We start from the raw sequence: 23,940 nt of genomic DNA on the forward strand, positions 1-23,940 counted from the left end.
AGGCTTCTAGGAAAGACATTATTTAAGAAAACATCAGATGTATAATGTGTTATAGACTCTTGGCTCTGCCGGAGATTGAGGGCTGCAGTCACAGGAAACAAGGAAAGTTCATCAGAAAGCTGTGGCCTGCGGAGACGGTAGAGATGATGCGATATGGACCGGATCTCTCAGGATCATCTCACAGAGGTCTCTGTACTCACGCTGTGCAGCAGGGGGTGGGGGGGAGAGGTGTCCTCTCGTATAATGGTCACTTTCATATCTCACACGTTTCTCAAAGGGTGAACTCAGGCAGAGGGTCAAATAAAGTCATGAATGTAAAAGACCATTTAACCTGACATATTTCTGGTGACACCGCACAGCAGTCTGCCTGCTACAGCCCTGTCAGCTGTCCATGTGTAACCTAATAACAACGGCCCCCCGCTGCCCTCTACCCCAACGTCACACAGCTCCATCTGGCTCCAGGAAGACAGATCAATCCCCACAGAAACCAGCCAGTGTGGTCGCTGTTTCTATTCATTATTATTATCCTCTATTTACATAGCACCAACATGTTCTGCAGAATAGAAGTATTTCCCCTGACTAGGAAAAAATCTCAACACCACGAAATCCAAGGCGCTCCCCAACACTTTGGCACAACCCCTGCAATGGTCAGGATTCAGGCTCCAAGTAATAAGAAAACAAAACACCTATGTAACAACCTGACAGATGCTCTTTACGCTGTCTTAAAATAATGTAATCTGCAATATAGCAGTCAAGTCTAATTGCTGAACGGTTGCTGCAAAATAGCAGTCAAGTCTAATTGCTGAACGGTTGCTGCAAAATAGCAGTCAAGTCTAATTGCAAACGGTTGCTTGCAGCTGTGTTGGTAAATAAGCCACACACTGTTTATAAAACACTTCTCTACGGTGGGACTTATTTGGCAAACCGTACCACCAGTTTTCCAGGTCTTTGTTTCACAGTCACCTCCGCTCAGCTCTGCCAGATCTGGCTCTCGGCCTGGATGATGCCTGTGCTAAGTGGTTGGAAAAGCGGAACGCGCCGCACGATGAGCAAATTCCCCGCTACTGTGCACACACGGTAAAGCAAATAAACTAGATGTGAAATGCAATTAAGACCAAGCACATTCTTCACCATAACCCCGACACATTTCATACTGTAATTAATGTCACACACAGATCATTCCATCATTAGGTCATCGCAAAATGATCCATGTTCACCCTGCGTGAAATGTGTTGTGTGACAGAGAAGAAAAGAGTAGCGAGTGAAAAATAACACGGTGGATTTTAATAACAAAACACGGAGAATTGGTTCCAGGCTGTCACAGTAACTGCCCTTCAAAGTCACAGAGACAGATATTACTGCCCGGGGTCTAAAATAAAGTGTTTCCTTGCCTGTCACTAGGAGAACAAATATTAACATTCAATGTCTGCACCTATTATATTACTCAACAGCGGGGGGCAAAATGCACCTTGCCATAAATATGCAATAATTTGAAAGGCACACCGTAATATAATACTCCATCTAAACAGTTCTGCAAATAAATTAATGCTTTGAAGAGCAATCTGCCAGGAAATGTTTTATTAGTTTGACAAGGGGCGGAACGTGAGACCTGCAGCACATTATTTATAAAAGGTAAGTGGTACCTGCGACAGGAAAACTGCGCTTTTAAAACCACTTGTCCTTGGAAGTTGTAAGATGCTTGTACAAGGACAGTGCAGTTTTTATCATTTAATAATTACATTTTTGCACAGTAGTCATGGCTGGCTGGTCTTATAAATGTCCCCAATTTGCTGAGTTTAATAAGGTGGTTGTGTTAGTAGTTATAGTCACTAAGCATCAGTACATTCAGCCTTTTAGGATATATCCCTGGTTGGCTTTCAGAGCAGAATACAGTACATTGCTCTTTTGTAAAACGCAGATTTACACTACAATCATTGCATTAAGCTGCCCTTTCGATCCCACGCGTGTCTGAAGAAATCCTACAACTAGAATATTAACCTTCCAAAACCCTGCACGTATATACTGCTATATCCAGGATTCACACAATGGGAGCGAGGGCAGCTGTACACCCACCAATTCATTGCCCGCTCCAAGCAGGGCATCCACAAAGCTGCATTATGATTTTTATTGAATTACTCATTACTATAGTCATGGAAATTTACACACCAATGGAACGCAGAGCACCGACTATACATACATGTCAGGAGACGGTATACTAAATCAATTATATACGGGTAACGGCACTTGTTAAAGACGCTGAATGAAGTACCCAGAGATTTTTTTCCAGTAAAATGAATATTAAAGAAGTTCACTATTGGGGCACTTTACAAACCATTAATACATAACTGGAAATGTACTGTAAATATATCCTATAGAATGGAACTCCATTCTCTGCTCTATTCATTGTATAATGCAAAATGTTGACATTATTTTAATATGAATGAATATAAAGTCACTAGTGAATAATCAAGGTATAAAAGCCAAGTATTTATAGCTGAGGGTGATGCATTATTGGGACAGTTTAATGGCTATTACCCCCAGGAAACGTATATATGGGGGAATAGGCTGGATGCAGATCTTTTCAATGCTGTCTTATTATCATGTTTTTTCCCATCATTGCCGGAGAAATATTTGTTATTGAATAAGTTCTGTAGGAAACGCTCAATTTATTCTCAATTTACATGAATAATGTATCTGCAAGCATCCAGTGAAAATATTCCTGACGTGACACTTTCTATGTGGCTTTATTTCCAAACCCTTTTGTTTCAGTGTAACCTGTTCCTTTGTGAGGGTGCAGAACGCCTGGATAGCAGCCCCCCCCGCCCACAACCACACACCCTACAATTCTTTTGGGGAGATCCAGGAACCTGTTTGGTAATGAGAACCTCTCTGCCTCTGTTGTTCAGGGAGACTGGGCCTGGCTGGGTGCAGAGAGGAAACGATTTTGCATTGCGGGAGGGAAATTACTCAGTGCAGACCCCAGGGTGATATTCACAACACAGAGATGCAAATCAGGAAGCCCAATTAGGCAACAGAGGGTTGGAGGAGGTTACCTGCCTCAGGAAGGCACTAGACCTAATTGAGCCTTTTGGTAATTCCCCCAATTTCATTCACTGTATTCGGACTAAAGAAATAAATATATAAAAACAAGGGTCGGAAAAATCACAGTTTTTCCAGATACTGAAATTTGTGAATTAGTGACTTGTAAAGACACCAAAATTCTTAAGCTTTTACACTAGATAACAATACCACCAAAATAAAATAACAAATTGCAAGGACTTATGTCACATATTATCATCTGTAGTCACCTGTATTTAGGTGTGTCTTATAGCTTTTTTTTTTCAGTTGTAAAGCGCTACAAGTATACTGGTGCTATATAAATAAATGTCAATAATAATAATGTTTTAAAGCGTACTATATGCTTGTAGCATTAATATTAATAGTACATACATAGTATTTAATTCTGCAGATATTTAGAAGTCTGCAATTTGTTTAGCTACATCTCTACCACAATCTCCGGGGAGAGTGCTGATCCTGCCTCCCAGGGCATAGTAATGAATCTATACGTCACCAGCACCTATGTGTAATAAGAGTTTGCAGCCCATAATCTGTTTTATTCAGCTACAAACATAGGAGCATTTATGCAACTTGTTGGTGACTATAAAGCCTATAATAAAGGGTGGGCAGAAGATTTTATTTTCCTACGACACCCTGTGACTTGGCAGGAATAGGGGTTGAGCTTATCAATGATGTCCGCAACGCGACATTTGAGCAACAACAACAAAACGGAAGCTAATCATACGCCAGGTCAAACATGGTGCCATCACAGTTTGGTTTATAAATGTTGGCCATATCCCACAGTCCATTTTCTGTTCCTCATGCACAATTTTCTATGCAACCATTTTTATAAATGTTATTTTTTATAAAGAAAAAAATGATTTCTTAAACCAGCAATCAAGTAGCCTATGACATAAAACAACTGGAACTAAAAAAGGGTATTCTCTGTGACTGGTGTACCCTCCTTGAGCAGTGAATGAATAGAACACTCTAGGTCTAGTGGAGTTTTTAGTGGACAGTCTGAAAGCCCATCAAGGGGAGGACTAGCAAGGGAGCGGAAGGACAATTGCCCCCTGGAGCCTTTTGTGTTTCCAGATAACAGTTGGCACAAAGAGGGAGCAGTTTCCTGCAGTCGATGTAAATGAAAGCTGTTCTGGTGTTTGCAACAGAATATTTTATGGACCGTTAATGTCCACTTTTATATTATCACTCCAAAGTTCAAGTATTTGAAGGGCAGGAACAAACATAAGTGCTTTACAAGAAGATACAACTTCTGGAACAAAAGTTGCTACCTCTGCCTTCCTCCAAAAACTAGCCTGTTATGGAAACATGATCCTATATCATTGTCCCATGCACTGACAACCCACTGCTGACGCCATCCACAATTAGTCAACATTTTACTTTCTGGTGTCCTCTCCCTCCGTTCTCAGTTTGTAAGTGACCAGAAGGATGGGAGATAGAAAATTCCATACACAGGGATAAAACCACATGCGTTCTAACTTTGCTGCATAAATCACACTTATAAAACAGAGGGTGTGTAGTGGGGGGGGACCAAATGGCTTTTCATCAGAACATGAGGTGGACGTTTTAAAGGTCTGCCAAAGAGTCATACAAAGTTCTAGCCCCCCATGACCTCTTTTATTTCCAGCATACCAGGGATTTACTGATTAGCCGACCCTCATTGTTCCTCTGCCATGTAAATTCCCAATGGTTTGGGTCTGACCCATTGTCGCCTTCCTAGAGCCTCTTTCACATTCTGATCCTGCCTCCAACAGTTGCTATAGATCTCATCTTAAAGAAACACCTAAAAACAGCTAATCTGTCTTGATCCCACCGCCCAAAAGAAAGGACGTCCTAGACAATAACTCCCTTTCTCCAAACCCCAAATGGCCTTTGGAACATCTCCCCTGGCCCAGCCTGGGAATTGATTTGCAAATGTACTCACAGATTAGGGTGAAAAGAGTATTTTTTTGTGAAGGACGACATTCCTTCCGAATGACAAAGGAAGGAAGAAATAAAACACATCTAGGAGAGCCAAGCTAATGGTACCTAGAGGCCGCTCCCCTCCTAATTGTTGCATCTCTCCTCATTTTAGGGCCTTATTGTTTTTAGAGGTTGCACTTGAGTTCATGAAGAATTATTTTGTCGGTTCCTGGGAGGCGATAACAGACAATGTGGAAACAGAGAATGATTTATGACCTTCTGGATACAAATCTCTCCTCTCAAACTTCTCCGCTGTCAGGCGAGGCTTGACCTCAAAAAAAATCATTTTCAATAAAACATCAGCTCAACTAAAGGCTGACACATTGATTTACTGTTGGAGGGGCGATGTCAGGCTCCGTATCATGGGAGCCCGTGTGAAGGGGCAGGCAGGCCAAGTTATCCAGATATATTATGAATTTATTACGTGCCACGGCAGCACAGATATATGCCGCAGTGGGCTGTTCTGTGATGTTTACCACAAACCTAGAATGTATAACATTGCGGAATATACCTCAGTTCTCCAGATAATCGGGTTCCTCTAAATATTTTGCCCCATGGGACCATCACAGGGAAATACTATTTAGAGAAATATGTGGTGTTGTCCTTGAATGAACCATGAATACTCCCATCTCTGAGGGTAACTGTTAAACCACGTATTGTGCGGATACTGGTGAGGACATCTCATTTCGCTCCCACTTACATAAATAAATAAATATAGAAAAAGATCTCACTGCAAAAGTATTGTGTATTTTACTGAACCCAATTACAAACAGGGAACAATTCCCTTTTAAACATAAAAAAAAGATACATACTGCATTTACCACACACTATAAGACAGTCTGCGTATTATTACACAATGATATTTAGTAGCAGTGATGTACTGTAACCCGGAGTAACCAGATACCCGCTTTTACCAGTCGTGTGTAGCCGTGAGTAATGAAAGGTGATATGGGATTTATTGCAATGACTTTCAGCACAATAATGTTTTGTTATGTTTTTTTAAAAAACTATTGAAGACCAAATTAGAGTATTACATGTTCATTCATCTTCACGGATCTAGAATTGTAACCCTGTGCTTCTGAAAACATACATACATATTATATATATGTATACACACACACCCTGGGCCTGATGCATTAAGGAGTGTATCTGGCGATTTTGTGTACGGAAATACGCAATTACTCTGCGCATGCCCAAAAATGGAGCATACGCCACAGCAACATCGAGGATTCAAAGAAGCGGAAGACACAGAATAAGAAAAAAGAGAAGAAGGGGGGGCAATCCGAGAACAAGGCGCTTGAAAGTTAAGTACTTGGCATATATATATATATATATGTTATGTTATTCTCTTCTGCAGGCTGTTTTCTGTTGTGTGTGTAGGTAGGGGCCCCATTGCACTGCTTTGCCCAGGGGCCCGTATTGTTGTTAAGATGGCCCTGAGGGCGTGCCAAGCTGGAGCGCACACTGCAGCGTCTGATTCAAGCTCTGGGCATCGCTCAGGTAGGTGTTTTTCTGCCTTATCACTTGCACCAGGTACAAGTCTAGTCTAAATGCCGAGTACTAGTGATGATGTCTGTGTATACAGCTAGAACATGTGTTTGTAATCAGGAGTAACTGTAATAATGTTGTTTATGTACAGTAGACATTAATTACATTCTAATAAATGTTTTTCAAGGGAAAAAAACTCTAATATATATATATATAGTCATTAATGACTATTTTATGCACAGGTGACATAAATTGAATTTTTTTCTGTGCATTCTTTTGTGACTTTATATTCCACATGTACTGGACGTAACCTGCAGTTTATTGTCTGTTAGATCAGAGCGCACCTAGATCACAATTAATTTACAGACATATCTTTACATCCGCTCCTAGTGAAATAGGGACGCGCGTATACCCAATGTGCGTGTTTTTTGGGGGGGGTTTTCAAAAAAACGCACATTATGTTCGTTTTGCATTAAGGAATCAGGCCCTGTGTCCTAATAGGTGATGTTAATATATACAGGTCTCTCTGGAGAGATGTATAATTGCTCCAATCTTGGAAATAGTAACCAGTCCAAAATTATATTTCCACTGTCATTTCACTGGGAAGAAAAAAAACAGCTAAAAGTGACGGGCTTGTGTCAGACCTAAGGCGATATTAGTGTGCTGGAATGTAGTGCGGATCAGTTACAGAGGGATCAGTTACCATTGACCTGCAGACATCAGATAAGAACATTTTATTAGATCTCCCACCTGATCACATTACAAGGAAACCCCCGCAGATCCCGCACTACAGGACTGTATGAATATGTCTGGAGGTGACATGTAATAAAGTGGATTCACCACCTACACGGTGTATTTCTGAACCATAATTCAGTTTATCAATTCACTAGGAGCTAGTGACATCATGCAGGAATGAGGTACAAAGTGCATCGCACCTCTCTGACGAGCCCAGTTCTTAGTGAATATACCGCAGTCTCATGAATATTGGATCAGGAGCTCTGCCGTGGGGAAAAAGGCTCATATATACAATTATGAACATGTTTGCACTTGTTTTACCTGCCCAGTTTCATAAATGCCTCCTCCAGCCTTTCATACAGCCGCCCACACTAAACCAGAAGAGTAATGTAACAGAAGACACAACGCCATTGGCTACACGTGTAGCCTACTGTAAGAGAATGTTCCGCTCTTGTTATTGTTGGATACAATATAACCCAGCAATGGTGAAGAATACATCTCAAGTGCCCCTGTCTGTTTACATAGCACAGAGAAATATGTAAGCTGGTGCCCCCACCCCCCTCGCTTCCTACATCCCCTATCCGTTGTTCGGGAGAATGAGAAGGAATGTCAGCCAGCAGCCAGCTCATTGGCTTCATTCATACAGATGGCCTGGCCTTGACATCAACCATACAGGAGACCCTCTAACACCTCTCCCCTGGTCTCTGCAAACACCAAATCTATGTATCCCAGGAGACAAAGGAAACCTCTGACAAACATTCTATGATATGACAAATAACACACACCAAGCATGACACTCATATACTATATGATAGATATATATATATATACCATATATCATCATCATCATCATCATCATTTATTTGTATAGCGCCACTAATTCCGCAGCGCTGTACAGAGAACTCATTCACATCAGTCCCTGCCCCTTTGGGCTTACAGTCTAAATTCCCTAACATACAGACATGGACAGGCAAACACACACACAGACAGAGACAGAGACTAGGGTCAATTTTTTATTTTTTTTTGTTTTGCAGCTAATTAACCTACCAGTATGTTTTTGGAGTGTGGGAGGAAACCGGAGCACCCGGAGGAAACCCACGCAAACACGGGGAGAACATACAAACTCCTCACAGATAAGGCCATGGTCGGGAATTGAACTCATGACCCCAGTGCTGTAAGGCAAACGTGCTAACCACTACGCCACCGTGCTGCCCAGCGGATTGGATACAGCATCAAGAAGGTTTTAGCCTTGACTTTATACATCTTTAATTGCACAGTATAACTTCTCTTGTTTTGTATACAATGAAGGATCTAGTCTTAATCTAGGTGTGTGGAAAAAGCACTGTATCACTATTTGCAGAATAGTATTATCCCTGTCTATTCTTATTCTGTTTGTTTGAATAATTACACATGTCTCTTCCTGTGTGTGCTCGATGGAATCGCAAGTGTCTGGCTCTATTCCACACAGTACAACTTCTCTTGTCCTGTTTGTTGTATGCAATTCTCAGTATCTTAATCTTATTCTGTAGGTATGGACAATTGCACATTACTACTTCTCGTGTTGTGTATGCTGGGTGCAATTCTCAGCATATTTGGGACAAGTGCACAGTGTCACTTCTCTTCCTCTATATGCTGGAACCTTACTGTAAGGGAAACAGGAATCCTTCTCTTGCTAGATATGCAATTCTCATTATCTGGTAATATATGAATAATGAAGACACAGTAGCACATCTGTGTAAGCTGGATGTGATTCTCAGCATCTGACTGTGTTCTGTATGTATAAATAGTGCACAGTACCACTTCTCTTGATTTGTACATGGTTCCTCTAACGACAAAAAATAATCTTTATGATTATATCCAGTGTTTATGCCATGCTGGGAGTTGTAGTGCCCTATATTTATCTACAGTACACGGTGCGCAGTGTATAAATCACCTGCTCAGCAATTATTCTAAAGCGTTCATACAGTTAATGCCGTCTGTTCACAAAACATACTATTTTGCCACAATATATTCACAACCGCCAGCTGACGCGGGCCGCGGCTTCTGTCAATAAATGGAGGAAATGAGGGCTGAGAATTATTTATCAGCAGACAAACCACAGATATTGAAACACAATAATAATCTGTGTGTACAGACACGAGAGCCGCTATTATTACAGTATGTCGGTGCGGTTGTGAGACTTATGACCAAGTGTGCTGCCCAGCAAATATATTCAAATTAAATATATCTGTCGAATTTGGTACAGACTGATATAATGAAACTATATGTGCCACGCACAGGCTGTCATTACACGGACATGTAATGAAATAATAACATCTAGATCCTGCATAACATGGTTCTACACTACACAGACATGTAGATGTATGGCCTAGATCTGACTGCACACAGGGATGGCCAGAGGGCTGTATCAGAAGCAGCCAGTAACTGATGGTTCACAGTCCTCAGTCCAAGCATTAGCCAGCACCTGGAAGCCTACAGGCCGACATTTCGTGGGCGGAACCCAATATTCACAATAATGCCGCCAAGCAATTCACCAGGAACCAGAGGCTCAGTAATATTGGCCAAGAGGAGCCTCGGGGAGAGGTCACAGGCGCCTAGTGAAAATGGCGGCCTCCTTCGTGTGCAGTTATCCTTCAATGCTAACTTTATGTTTCATTTCTCTGGTAAAAGAAATTAAGCAGCTTCTGTGCTTGGCCTAATTACAAGCAGCTCGCTGGCGGCCGTCGTCGTCATCATCATCCGCTACTTGCATCTGCCACTGACGATCTGCAAATAATTTGGCGTTGCCAGGTGTTTATGAGTACAGGCCCTTACTGCGCTTGGCCTACATTACCTCCCTTCCCCAAACCTCTCGCTGAAATCAGGACAGTCCCGATTCAGCACAGTACTCACTCTGGGTCAGTCCCTCAATGAGCAAGTCACACTCACAGGTCAAACGACAGCTGTATAGCAGTGTTAGCAGTTTGTGCGCGACACGGCGACAGCCGCTTCCTCCGATAAAGGCACGACGGAGGTACCATTGCCAAAAAGCAGCCCGAGGAGCGGGAACTGCTCTCCTGCCCCTCCGCCAGGCCTCCTCTGAAGATGTAATCCAGGAGACGTGCCAACGTCACCCTACCACAATACATGATCTTAATGTGAAGCAATTAGACCATACTATTGACGCCGACAGGTAAGAGAGTGTTTGTTTAGCTGTGATTTAATTTCACACCAACTCAGAGTGCCACACGCTTCAGCAATCAGAGATAAGTAGGGGATGAAACGTAAGCTCCATTTAACAACACGGCTAAACGACGGATAAACATAGTAATCAGGAAAAGATGTAACGGGAATGAACAGGACTTTTGGCGCTGAAAATGTGGATCTGGTTTCTGTGCAATTGTAGCAAAAAAGTTCAGTTACTCAGTAAATGTATAATATCATCATCACCATTTATACAGCGCCACTAATTCCGCAGCGCTGTACAGAGAAGTCACTCACATCAGTCCCTGCCCCATTGGAGCTTACAGTCTAAATTCCCTAATATACATACACACACACAGACAGAGACGGACGGACGGACAGAGGAACACACAGACAGACACACAGACTAGGGTCAATTTGTTAGCAGCCAATTAACCTACCAGTATGTTTTTGGAGTGTGGGAGGAAAACGGAGCACCCGGAGGAAACCCACGCAAACACGGGGAGAACATACAAACTCCACATAGAAAAGGCCATGGTTAGGAATTGAACTCATGACCCCAGTGCTGCAAGGCAGAAGTGCTAACCACTGAGCCACCGTGCTGTCCTGTACAATCATATTACTGCCCACCCGCCCTCTCGAGCGTTTCACCTGTGAAGATATAAGCTCACTGGCCCAGAAGATGTTGGAGGCAATGCATGCTGACTACACCTGAGGGGGAGCAGAGAATGGTTTCATCTCTATGCAGTGTGTTCCGTGTACAAAAGTCATACAGTGAATGGACGTTTATTACTCTCCAGTGCTGCTGGGGGAGGGGGCTTCTTAATAACCCGATCTGACTCTGTAGTGTCTGAACTATCATTAGAGGGGGTCTCATTGGCCCTTTTCATATTAGCGCTTTTATAAATTTTATAGAGTTTTTACGGCAGCGCTTTTAAAGCTCGCATTTCATAAGAAAAGCGTGAGGGGTTCTGCTGACAAATAATGTATTTCAATTACAGAGCGTTTTTATTCAGCGTTTTGGACACTTGTTTGGTAGCGTTTTACAAACTGCTCCAGCGATTAAACTGCTTGTGTGACACCAGCTTTGCTTTACTCATGGAAATAGATAATGGCGATTGGAAGCTTCGCTATACGCATGGGGTAAAAACTGCTCGTGTGACAACACCCTTTATCTAATCATAGCTGGAAATATATTCTGGGCAAAATAAAACAGCAGAGAGAATTAGCTTCTTAAATCAGCTTCTATTCAGGGTATATATTAAAACACTATTCAGCACCGGAATTAGCATCTTAGAAGGAAACTCATCGGGTTTAGTCCTTTCCTGCTTCAATGCTTTTCTCTGGCTTTATAAATCCACTAATAGTCACCTTCAGCCTCTTCCTTTGACCTCTGTAAAGGGAATGTCAGCTCTCTGCTTTGTTGTTGTAGAAAACTAGAGGAGCCAGTGGCTGTAAAGCGGTGTCATTACGCAGGGCTCTCTCTGTAATTGAAGCCACAACAAAACAGATTAACAGAAGGAATCCGATCCTTGCAGAATATTCGGTATATACCCTGCAACAACCAAACTAGATTATAAAAATGTTCTAACCAAACAATACTTCCCAGCGATCTGACACACGTTATATAATCGGCGGTTATACTGAATGGCGATCAGGAATACTGCACTACTGTCAGATTAACAGACCGTTCTCTCCAATTGCCGTAACTGAAAACAGCATATAAACATTAAATGGAAATATGTCCAACATCCAGTGGCCTCACCTAGGGGCATATTTAAGAAAGCACGGTAGTGCTCTTACCGGGTAATTAAGGTGCCTCCGTGTCCTCCGCACATTTATGAAAGGTGCATCGCAGCAGATATCGTGGATATCTGCTGCTTTGCACTCCTCTTCATTTTTGGGAGCAGTCACCATTCAACAGTATGGTGACTGCTCCCAGCCGCAATCTAACAAGTTCCGAAAAAAGCTGAAGCTGGCGTACATTATCATAATTGACAAAATCCAATGCTGTCAGCTCTGCTCTGAAGAGCAGAGCTGGACAGAGCATGTGTGGAGGGATCACATGATCCCTCCCTGTCACTCACAGCTCTCTCTCTTTGTGCGCATGTGCAGCTCTTCGAAATGCACATGCGCAGTTGAAGGATGAAGACGACCTGGAGGAGATCCCGAGACAGCGCTTCCGAAGAGGGGGGTAAGTATGATTTTTTTTTATCACAGAAACAGCAGTTTTTCGGAACTGCTGTTTCTGTGATCCGTTGTTCATAAATTTGAGAAATAGTTCAATCCTTATCCATGCGATAAGGATTGATAACTATTTCTCACTTTTGCTGATGATTGATAAATGTGCCCCCTAGTTTTCTATGACGTACAGATCGGGAGCCTATCGTCAAATGAATACACTGAAAATTCTACATTTACATGATACAAAATGGGGAGGTTCAGGAATTGACTCAAGCTATTGTGGAACCACAAGTCTCAGCACACCCTGCCAGGCAGAGGGTGAGGCTCACGACAGCCCGAGGGCCGCACCAAGCCTACCTAACTATTGATTATATTCGGAGGCCTCAGACACAGGATCATTTTTATTCATGTGTATTAGTGGTCTATTTATGACCCAATGTATTTTCTTCACATTAGTTATAATTTCTCGTTAGTAACATTGTTCATTTGGGACAGCAGGTCCGATAGGAACCTGTCCCAGCAAATATTCTATATTAAAGTGACTGCAAACGCTTTACTTACCTCTTCTAATGGCCTGTGCAGAATTTGTGATGGGGGAAGGGACCAAGTCTACCAGGGAGGGTCCGAAAATCTCTGTGTCCCTCTACCCATAGGATAGAACGCTTAGCGCCATCTTCAGCTGGCGTTAGGTGTTGGGGTCAAGCTCAGAATTTCAGAGCTAAATAGGGCACAATTGCAGTCCCCATAGACACCTACAGGGACTGGATTTGCAAATAATGAGTCCTCAGTAATATTATAGTAAATATCCTCCTTACTACCTAATACAGTCACCGCTTTGGAGGTTGATAAATAAACACCTCAATCATTAAAACATTTTTAAAGACACACACACACACACACACACACACACACACACACACACCAAGAAAATCAGTGATGTAAGGCACAAATCCTGGGGGGTTGCATTGTATATTGTATATTGTGTCCCTGCATTACATCTCATCACACATGCTTGTGTTTCCCAGTAATGCTTCATTCTTCCTTCACGTTTCCTATGAAGAATGAACAAATATATGTGCGGCAGGGCATAACTCTTACTGTGTGTCGGCATTATTATTCCTGTGTCTTTGTAACGATCTCCCATCGATCGACCCAAAGACTCAAATCGATCCCATAAAAAAGACAATAAAAGAAAGAGAAACGAACGCAGAAACAAAGCAGCGATAACACAGGAGGACTCTACAATTAACGTAGAGAAAACAACATCACACTCAATCAATTTCATGTCCACTTTTATAGACACTTGTGTGCTCCCCCTTTCAACATTGATTATTTACCATCAATGCTTTAACTCCATATGTTTACTGGGAGGAAACATGTTATGTCGGGGGGGGGGCATAATAGATTTATAACAAGTTGAAGAGATTTTCTCAAGTGTTTCCATACTGGACATTGTAACGTTTCTGAAACGCACACACTGGTACCCTCAAGATACTCAAACTTTTGCAAAAGAGCAGATCACTTAGAGGTATATTTAAGAAATAACGGTGGTGCACTATCGTGCACTTACCGTGTAAATTAGTCCACGATGTCTCCTACTCAAATTTATTAAAGGAGCATCGCAGCAGATATCATGGATATCTGCTGCTTTGCACTCCTTATCGTTTTTGCGAGCAGTCACCATACAACAGTATGGTGACTGCTCTGGCCGCAATCTAACAAGTCCTGAAAAAATCTTTTTTTCGGGAACTTGTTGTGTTAAGCTGAAGCTGGCGTACATCATCAGAATGGAAGAAATCCAATGCTGTCAGCTCCGAAGAGCAGAGCTGAGAACAGCGCATGTGTGGAGGGATCACATGATCCCTCCCTGTCACTCAGCGCTCTCTCTGCAACGATAGTTACAGAGACAGAGAGGGGATCTTTGTGCGCATGTGCAGTTCTTGGAACTGGACATGCGCAATTGAAGAATGAAAAGAACGAGGAGAAGACCTGGAGGCAGCGCTTCCGAAGAGGGGGGTAAGTATGATTTTTTACATCACAGAAACAGCAGTTTTTCGGAACTGCTGTTTCTGTGCAGGGTTGTACATAAATGTGAGAAATAGTTCAATCCTTATCATTGCGTTAAGGATTGAAAACTACTTTTCACTTTATGTGAATATTGATAAATGTGCCCCTTAGAGAGAATTAGTCTCCCGGCCTCTCTAAACATCTGCAAAGTCGTCCAATTCTAACCTTTCAGATTCAAATGAATCAATTCTGCAGAACATCTCACATCGGCAAATAGCTTCACACAGAAACACTGTCCCCCCCCCCCTCCGTTCTTTCTTCTAGCGATCGGAATAATAACGACCCCTAACACGGATACACCAAACACGCACTGCAAGGACACAAATACGAGTGCACGGACTTAATGTGTTTAATGGCACTGTGCCACCAACTGAAGACATAAGTCCATTCATGTCACCGAACATCTCTAGTGTGTATTAATGTCCGGTGCATTCAGTGCTGGACTGGGGAACGAAATGTTAAAATACATGCAACAAATGTAACAAATCAGTTATAGACACTTAAGCTGGGTACACACTACAGAAAATTACTGCGGATGCGATTTCTGTGACGATTTTACCAACAAATGAAAGTCCCAATGATCAGGTCTGTTCATATGTACACACCTACACAGAGTGTTTCTGGCTGAAGATCACCTGCAGGTATTGGTGCTATTAAACAAGGAGGCGCAGAGTCTAACACGCCTCTGGTCTTCACCAGGGACCCCCGAAAGAGAGTTTGGGGTTCGCTGCAAGAGACTTGCAGGTCGCGGCCCTCCGAGATAGCTACCACCGAGGTGGGAGGTGAACAGATGTAGTCGTACAGGCAGTGGTCAAACCGTGCGGACGGGCGAGGTACAGAGGAACAGGCGAAGGTGAGGTCAGGAGGCTAGTAGTCAAAACCAGGTAACAAAGAATACACCAAAGGATTATGCAAAGCAGAGTCAGGGAAAGCTGGGTCGGTACACGTAATCAGGCAGAAGTCTGTAACACATACAGAAGTGCTGGAGCATAGGAAGACCTAGATACTCTGGCACCCTAATGGTGCCAGAGCCTCCCCAAAATAGAGGCCACTTGAATGCGATTGGTGGACAGTGATTTCGGCGGTCAGACTAGCTGACCACCGACAGGAAACAGGAAGAAAAGTCTCGTTGCCTTAGCAATGGACGCGCATGCGCTCCTAGTGCCGGGCCTGGCAGACGAGAGTGGAAGCGTCCCGTTGCCTAGCAATGGGGCGCACAGCATTGGGGCGCACAGGAGCTTCGGAACGGCGTCCGTCCCCGACAGAAGAGGACAAGTGGGGACGGCGCCTGACAACACCTACACGGTTTACCTTCAGATCTGTGATCTCATTTCTCACAACCATCTACTGAAAAGATTGTGACTCTGTACACTGTACAGATATCTGCCTACACTGCTGGTCCTGAGTGCGTACACACTGCCACATTTGCCCAACTTCGTTCCATCGATGATCGTGATTGTTAGGAATTTAGAAAACCAAATCAACAGATACAATGTGTTTTGGTCCAATAAAACATGATCGTGGGAGCGTACACATAATAAGGTGTCTTACCAAACATTTATCGGGTGATCTGCACGCTAATTGGATGAAAAGCCCAATGTGTACCCAGATTTACTGAATCATTTTGGGATATAAGACGGAAATAGAGTCATTCTTTTTTTGTTTCCTCTATCACCTTCCCAGTGTGACCCTCTAAGGTTTGGTATCACCCAGAGATCTGTTTTATACTGACCAATAGTGTTGCTGGTCAGTATACAACACCTGCCCTAGGACTAGACTTAATGGTGGACACTGACATAATGTATTATTACATCAGTGCCTGCTGCAGAGCACACATGGAGCAATCTGTGTGATGGTCTCTAGAATGGCCCCTGCATGGGAGTTCTACTAATAAGTAGGAGTCTGCCTGGTAGCAGAGCAGCAGTTTGGACACATCTGACGCTGGGTACCAGCGGTCACGTCCATTAGACCTTTCCCAGGAGGGACGAATTTGTGGACTGAACCAATATTCGTGTATTTAATGAATTGCCACTTTTACTGAAAACTTTGATGCTCGGTCTGTGTTCTGGTCAAGTAACTCAGCACTCGGGCAGGGTAGTAGAATAGGCCAGAATTAAGCTGTAAACACTCAGCAATGTTGCACCGTCTTGCATCTCATCTCCAGGTCCTCCACAAGTAACCCTTACTGTGTACACTACCTGCTACTCTTTAATCACCTCTATGCACTCATACCTTCAGAACTTCTCCAATGCTGCACCAATTCTCCGGAACTCTCCACCTCACGTCATAAGACAATTAAGTTCCAAGTCTTTAAACACATTCTTAAATGGCATCCCTACAGACAGCCATATAACTCGCTCACCTGATCTACGTACACCTCCACAATAAGCTTTATAACAAACACTATTAATCATTAAATATAATTCTCCATTTACGGTCTACATTCCTTATTACTCATGAGCGGAGTTTCATTTCTATTGTCTCTAGATTTCTGTAAATGTAACATCTATTTTATTGTTGTAATGCACGGTATGTACTGTTTTCTGTGTAAGAGATGTCGCCATTTGGTAAAACAGTCAAAATAACAGTAATGATAATTTTGCTGGAGACACATATACAAGTCAACAAATGAACGTTTACAATTCAGATGACGGAACATCCATTTATGGATACCCAGAGCCCTTACTCTCTGCAGAATAACTGGAAGGTAAGGTGATAAATACAGGTTACTCGTGTAACAGAATCCAAGCCCCTACAACGTATTCGCCTCCAGGACAGTGCTGGTGACCACATAACTAGGATTCAGCAACTTGATCCAAGACTCACTAGAAAGCCTGAAAGTGACAAAAAGCCGAACACAGGAGATAGAGGCACATTCTCTGCAATGGGGTGGGGGTGGGGGAGTAACCGATACGTCCCCTCTAAAGACAGCAAGTTTGTGACTTCTGCAGTGGAAAATAAAACAGCAATTGGTGTTGTGCTAGTTTATGGAGCCTGTTAGAACATGATGATTTTCCTGTTTCCAATCTATGTACTTTATATTCTTAGAACATCATGTGTGCTATATAATTACTTAGCAGACTGGGTAGTATGTTAGGTGTATGTTTTCCTAGCTGTGTTTAATGTACCGATCTTCAACCATTACACACACAGACAGATAACTGAGCGACGCATAGATTTGGCTCTCAGATTTCCCACATAAGTCAGTTTATATCTCTCCAGTGTACATATGTCCATCCATTTTAAGAACCTATAACTGGGGGTGGGTCTCTCTGGTTTAATCAAGCACAAAGGCTTGACCAAAGTGGCCACACCAAGGTTAAATGTAAGTTTTAGTTGTTTGCTTTTGGATACATACAATTGGGACAGGCATAGACACACATCTGTCAAATAGAAGAGATTGCTACTGACAACATATCCTGGCATATCTCTCTTCTAAAGAAAGACAAAATTGTCATGCTTTGCTGTTTGAGCTTTTTGTCCATCCCAGTAGCGGATTAGTGGCACATTAGCTACAAGAGTTGGCACATGTTCTACACGTGTAACCAAATCTAACACCAACCCAGTCCACTAGCAGAATAGGCCTGTGCGTGATCGACTTTAGACAAGACACTGTAGTTAACCTTCGGAGACGAACATTTCAATGTTTGGGTTCAATGGTCCTTCAAAGGGAATACACAATTAATTATTTCCCCCAAACCATCTCAGCTTGATTGCATTAATTGTCAGCTCTCCGGACTTTTGTAATGGCATCACATATTCTTTCAATTGCGGTTTCTTTCTATTGAAGGATGTCTCCATTCATGTTGCGGTGATATAAAACAATGCTGAGAAAAGCTTTGTATAATTGGGTCAGTTGGCTTCATATCATTAGCCGGGCCCTCAAAACTCCCTGTAATAGCCCCTAAAGCCGCGATTCATCACAAAACTTAGCACTAATGGGGATCAATGTCTGTGCCAATTATATGGCTGTTCTGGGCACTTAATGAGAATTTATGAGGGTAAAAGCGATTAGTGCAGATACATATTCATGAAAGAAAGAGCAGCTTGGCTGTCAGAGAAATCTCTGCTGGTGACATGAGCCCACACGCCAAGGACATGGCCCTTAGCTAAATCTTCTGCTGCACCCATAACCCCCACGATGGGGCCGGAAACGAGTCTGCAAACGTTATCATTATTTCCCAGGGCTTGTAACACGGGCGGCGCTGTGCAACTAGTCGGGGGTTTACTTAACAGTACACATTTCTGAAACAAAAGCTCTAGAGAGGGGGGTCAGGGTAAGCTGTTCTTAAAAGGTGAGTTTCCAGCTACTCCTTATAGTTGCTTAAACTTAATGTAGGTGGCCATTTGTGGGCGGAGCTAACATTCACAAGAATGAGACTTGAATATTTCACCATTCACGGAATGCTAGTGACTGGATAGGCTGCACTCTCAGTGATGTCACTGGTTCCTAGTGACTGGATAGGCTGCACTCTCAGTGATGTCACTGGTTCCTAGTGACTGGATAGGCTGCACGCTCAGGGATGTCACTGGTTCCTAGTGACTGGATAGGCTGCACTCTCAGTGATGTCACTGGTTCCTAGTGACTGGATAGGCTGCACTCTCAGTGATGTCACTGGTTCCTAGTGACTGGATAGGATGCACTCTCAGTGATGTCACTGGTTCCTAGTGACTGGATAGGATGCACTCTCAGTTATGTCACTGGTTCCTAGTGACTGGATAGGCTGCATTCTAATGACTATTGGTTTAGCCCACACAATACCTGCCCCCATCCTGGGTAGGTGATGACTGCAGTTTAAAGGCTGACAAACTAGTTGAAAATCATTAGATTTAGGATTGGATTTATCATTGAACATTTTACCCCAATCTAAATCACTCCAGCTGGATACGAAGCACAGAGGATGAAGTGTGTGTGTGTATATATATATATATATATATATATATATATATATATATATATATATCACATTTTATCACATTTTATCACTCTGGCAGTAAAGGGGTAAATCTGACAGTTTGGTTTCCCTGTGTCACTTTCGGCCATCTCTGAACTGACTTTTCTAACCTTAAACCTGTTACTTTCCTCAGGAACAAGGTGTCAGATGGGAGCTGGCTGTAACAACACTGCGCTGCTTGTATTACAGCAAAGAATTCTTACTCCAGGGCAGAAAAACCACAGCGAGTCTCACAGGCCCCTGGGGGGAAATCCTTACAGTTGACAATAGACTGACCCCTACGGCCCCTTACACACAGGTCCCTCCATTTTTAGACCACTTAGCAGCTATTTGCGATGCAGCCATTAATTCTCAGACTTCAACTCTCTAATTCCTCAGTCTGACAGAAAGTTCAAAGAAAGCAGAATACAAACGGGTCCCATCAGGTTACAGAGAGCGGTCCCAGCTGTCTCCCGAGTGCAGCATCAATAGCCCAGGCCCTGCCCAGGCCTTACTACAGTCACATCAATACATGCAACAGGACTCATCCACACGCGTGCTCAGTGCCCGCAGAACCAAGTCCGGTCATTTCTAGGTCCTCACTACAGTACACACATGTGAGGTACCTATGGAATACATGGTACTGTACACACAGGGGAGGTCCCTGCAATATACCCAGTACTGTACACACAGGGGAGGTCCCTGCAATATACTCAGTACTGTACACACAGGTAAGGTCCCTGCAATATACTCAGTACTGTACACACAGGTAAGGTCCCTGCAATATACTCAGTACTGTACACACAGGGGAGGTCCCTGCAATATACCCAGTACTGTACACACAGGTAAGGTCCCTGCAATATACCCAGTACTGTACACACAGGTAAGGTCCCTGCAATATACTCAGTACTGTACACACAGGTAAGGTCCCTGCAATATACTCAGTACTGTACACACAGGGGAGGTCCCTGCAATATACTCGGTACTGTACACACAGGTTAGGTCCCTGCAATATACCCAGTACTGTACACACAGGTAAGGTCCCTGCAATATACTCAGTACTGTACACACAGGTAAGGTCCCTGCAATATACTCAGTACTGTACACGCAGGTAAGGTCCCTGCAATATACTCAGTACTGTACACACAGGTTAGGTCCTTGCAATATACTCAGTACTGTACACATTGATTACACCCCTGCTGAATAACACTATACACACAGAACCCTACAATATAATCGGTACTGCACACACAGGTTAGGTCCCTGCAATATACCCAGTACTGTACAGACAAGTTAGGTCCTTGTAATATACTCAGTACTGTACACAAAGGTGAGGTCCCTGCAATATACTCAGTACTGTACACATAGAATAGGTCCCTGCAATATACTCAATAATGTACACATTGATTACACCCCTGCTGAATAGCACTATACACACAGAACCCTATCATATACTCGGTACTGCACAAAGAGGTTAGGACTCTGCAATATACTCAGTACTGTACAAACAGGTTAGGACCCTGCAATATACTCAGTACTGTACACACAGTCAATCCATAGCAGGACAAGAAGATTCCAAAATTCCCCTCCTGCCCAAACAGCAGCTGAGAACGTAAAATTAATTAAAAGCATTTATTTAAATTTGCCTGTGAAATACATAAATCTCCCACCTGGGACACATTGTACTGGGAGGCGCAGTGGGCGCAGGGGATGGAAGCAGCGCTGTATAACGCCCTGCAGGTATAAAGTGAATGATTACATTATCAGTCTGTGTGTCCAGTGATGGGAGTCTTGTTATATCCCAGGTGTATGCCTCTCCTGCCCTCCGAATGCCCTGACTCCAGTACACACATGATGTATCTGTGCTCAGCTGGCGGTAACACATGTATCCTCATGTACATTGAAAATCTCACTTAGTGACTGAGAAATGGTGATCTGAGAGGTATCAGGTAACTGGGATTTCATGCTTCATTGCGGACTTCCCTTTACCATGGCAGCTAATAAGATGCATGTAACCTGACATCTATCCAACGCAAAGCAGCTAACTGACAGCCCCACAAGCCCTGCCAGGAACAGTGTCCGGTACAGAGAACCTCTGACACCACCTTATATCATCTTATAACATAAGTAGAGGTAAAGCAATCAGACAAAGCTCCAGAAGTTTATGGAGAACACCCGGTCTCTCCACACTGCATACACATAAATCACATGTATCACAGAGGGTACAGGCGCATTCTGCTTTATAGGAGCTTAGACCCATCTGCTGCTCTGGGGGCGACAGAAAAAGTTTTGTCCTCTAGTTGAGCTAACCAGTCACAGAGATAAAGCCCAGTGTAAGAAGGGGGGTCTGCCAGGATCAGATCACACACAGCCCCCCAGCACCATACTGGTGTTAAAAGTAGCAAAATAAGGATGAAACCAGCAATAAACTGGTCATACTGGAAGGTACACAAGTACTCACACACACTGCTGTCTTACTTATCTGGAGTATTACACAGGTCTTACCTAGAACAGGACAGATGAACACAGGGACAATCCAGAGTAAGGTCTTACAAACAATCCACATTTTCTGCATCCCGTGGAAACACTGTAATCCAGGACAGATCTCTTCCTTCCCTTGTCCAAATCCCACAAGATAAAGTGCAAGATAGAGAAGAACAACACCACCACCGCCTCCTCCAGGGCTCTAGTCACTTCCCAGACCAGACATCTGCTGCCCCATCCATGCAACGTCCTGGACTCCAGCTCAGAGTAATAATCCTGTCCCCAGATCTCCCTCCTCATAGACCTGTGAGCGCAGCTGAGACCTGGGAGCTGACGCTTAGATTGTACTTCCAGGGAGATAATGATAGAGCCTCCAGCCACACACACACTGCAGCCTCCCCTCTCCCAGGCACAGGGCTCAGTGAGGGGAGAACGATCCCCTCACCATTGTGTGTCAGTCATCCCTCCTCCCTCTGCTGCATATTTAAAGGCACAGGCACCTGCAGTGACAACTTCACATCCACCACACCAGACACTACACAACTGCAAAACCAGAGCAGCTTGCCGGCTTGGTAATTCACATTAATTTTTAAAATTATAATTTCTTATAAAAACAGTCAGTATCTGACAGAGCTGACACATGTAATCTTCATAGCCCATGGGCTGTGTCACTGATTGTGCAGAAGATATGAACAATTAGAGGTCTAAAGATAATCTATTCTGATTAACCATGAAGCTGGAAAACACTAAAACAATATCCCTGCAATTATATCCCTGCAACTAATTAGCTATTGTTAAGGATCATTCTCCACAAATTATGGTGTAAAATTAAATACAATTAGACATAGCGAGGGATTTCATTAGGAAATGTACAACGTTTGTACAGCGATACGGAATTTGCTGGCGCTATATAAATGTTGATGATGCTGATAGTTTAGATTATATGTAGTGTTGTGCTTGATGCTGGTAGTCTTTAGCATGTTGCGGTCTGAGGAAAGAGTTTAACACAGTAGCTAAATCCCTGCATGAACAGTAATAGCAACAGTGACACCTACAGGTTATAGGAAACAGACTACAGAAAGGAAGATGGGCTTCAGAGCAAAAATCGATGCATAGAAAAATAAAAATGCTAAATGATAATGTTAACTCATATTTCGCCTTGCAGCTTTTTGCTTGTGTCATGTTTAAAAACTGATAAGTGCTGGTCTGTCACTTGGGAAACACTTATAAAGGGTAACTGATTAATTTCACTTTCCAAGCATATTGAGTGAATTCATGGCATCAACCATGTGTCAATTCATTAATGATGTTATTTGGGGCGGTGACATTCAGCACAATCTTTTATGCCTGTAGCGCTTAATTTTTTTTTTTTTAAAAAAAGTGCTGTTTATGCATATTTTGTTGTGCAAGGGGCACATTGCAGGACATTTATAACAACAAACATTCTGCCGCTCTGAGAGCCGAGCTATAGTAGCATTTGACTCCACATGATCTTTAATCTGATTAATTTTGATAATATCGCTATCAGACATCAGGTTTATCAAGGAGCTACAAAAGCGGAGATACTGTGCACTGCCATTAGGTGAACCTAGGCAGTTGCTTAGAGTGCCAGTGGTTTGGGGACGCCTAAAAGACTGGAAGAATGTCCTGCACCGGCCCTGGCTGCTTAGCATAACTTGTGATATCGCAATCCACAGACTAGATGCAGGCAGCACAGTAGGTGACGGCACAGGGTGTGGTCTCTACAGAGGGCGCTCAACCTACGGCCATCACGGTGCAGCCCTAGTGGAGAAGACATTGAGCTGCTGCCCCCTAGTGTAATGAG

The 23,940-nt window shown here is 43.1% G+C and overlaps 1 protein-coding gene across 4 annotated transcripts in view; it reads right to left on the reverse strand.

The window, feature by feature from the left end:
• ROBO3 (roundabout guidance receptor 3) overlaps positions 1-23,940 on the reverse strand; it is a 384,723-nt gene that overhangs the window by 81,865 nt on the left and 278,918 nt on the right. Inside the window, exon 1 of one of the 4 annotated variants that reach the window (XM_075190389.1) lies at positions 22,137-22,545. The exons of the other annotated variants lie outside the window; for them this stretch is intronic. Within the exon in view, the coding sequence (XP_075046490.1) occupies positions 22,137-22,206 (70 nt within the window). The 5' untranslated portion in view covers positions 22,207-22,545. Of the gene's footprint in view, positions 1-22,136; positions 22,546-23,940 lie in introns of those variants that run through there. 4 annotated transcript variants of the gene reach the window in all.

The sequence above is a fragment of the Mixophyes fleayi genome, chromosome 11 (assembly GCF_038048845.1).
Source record: "Mixophyes fleayi isolate aMixFle1 chromosome 11, aMixFle1.hap1, whole genome shotgun sequence".
Lineage (NCBI taxonomy): Eukaryota > Metazoa > Chordata > Amphibia > Anura > Limnodynastidae > Mixophyes > Mixophyes fleayi.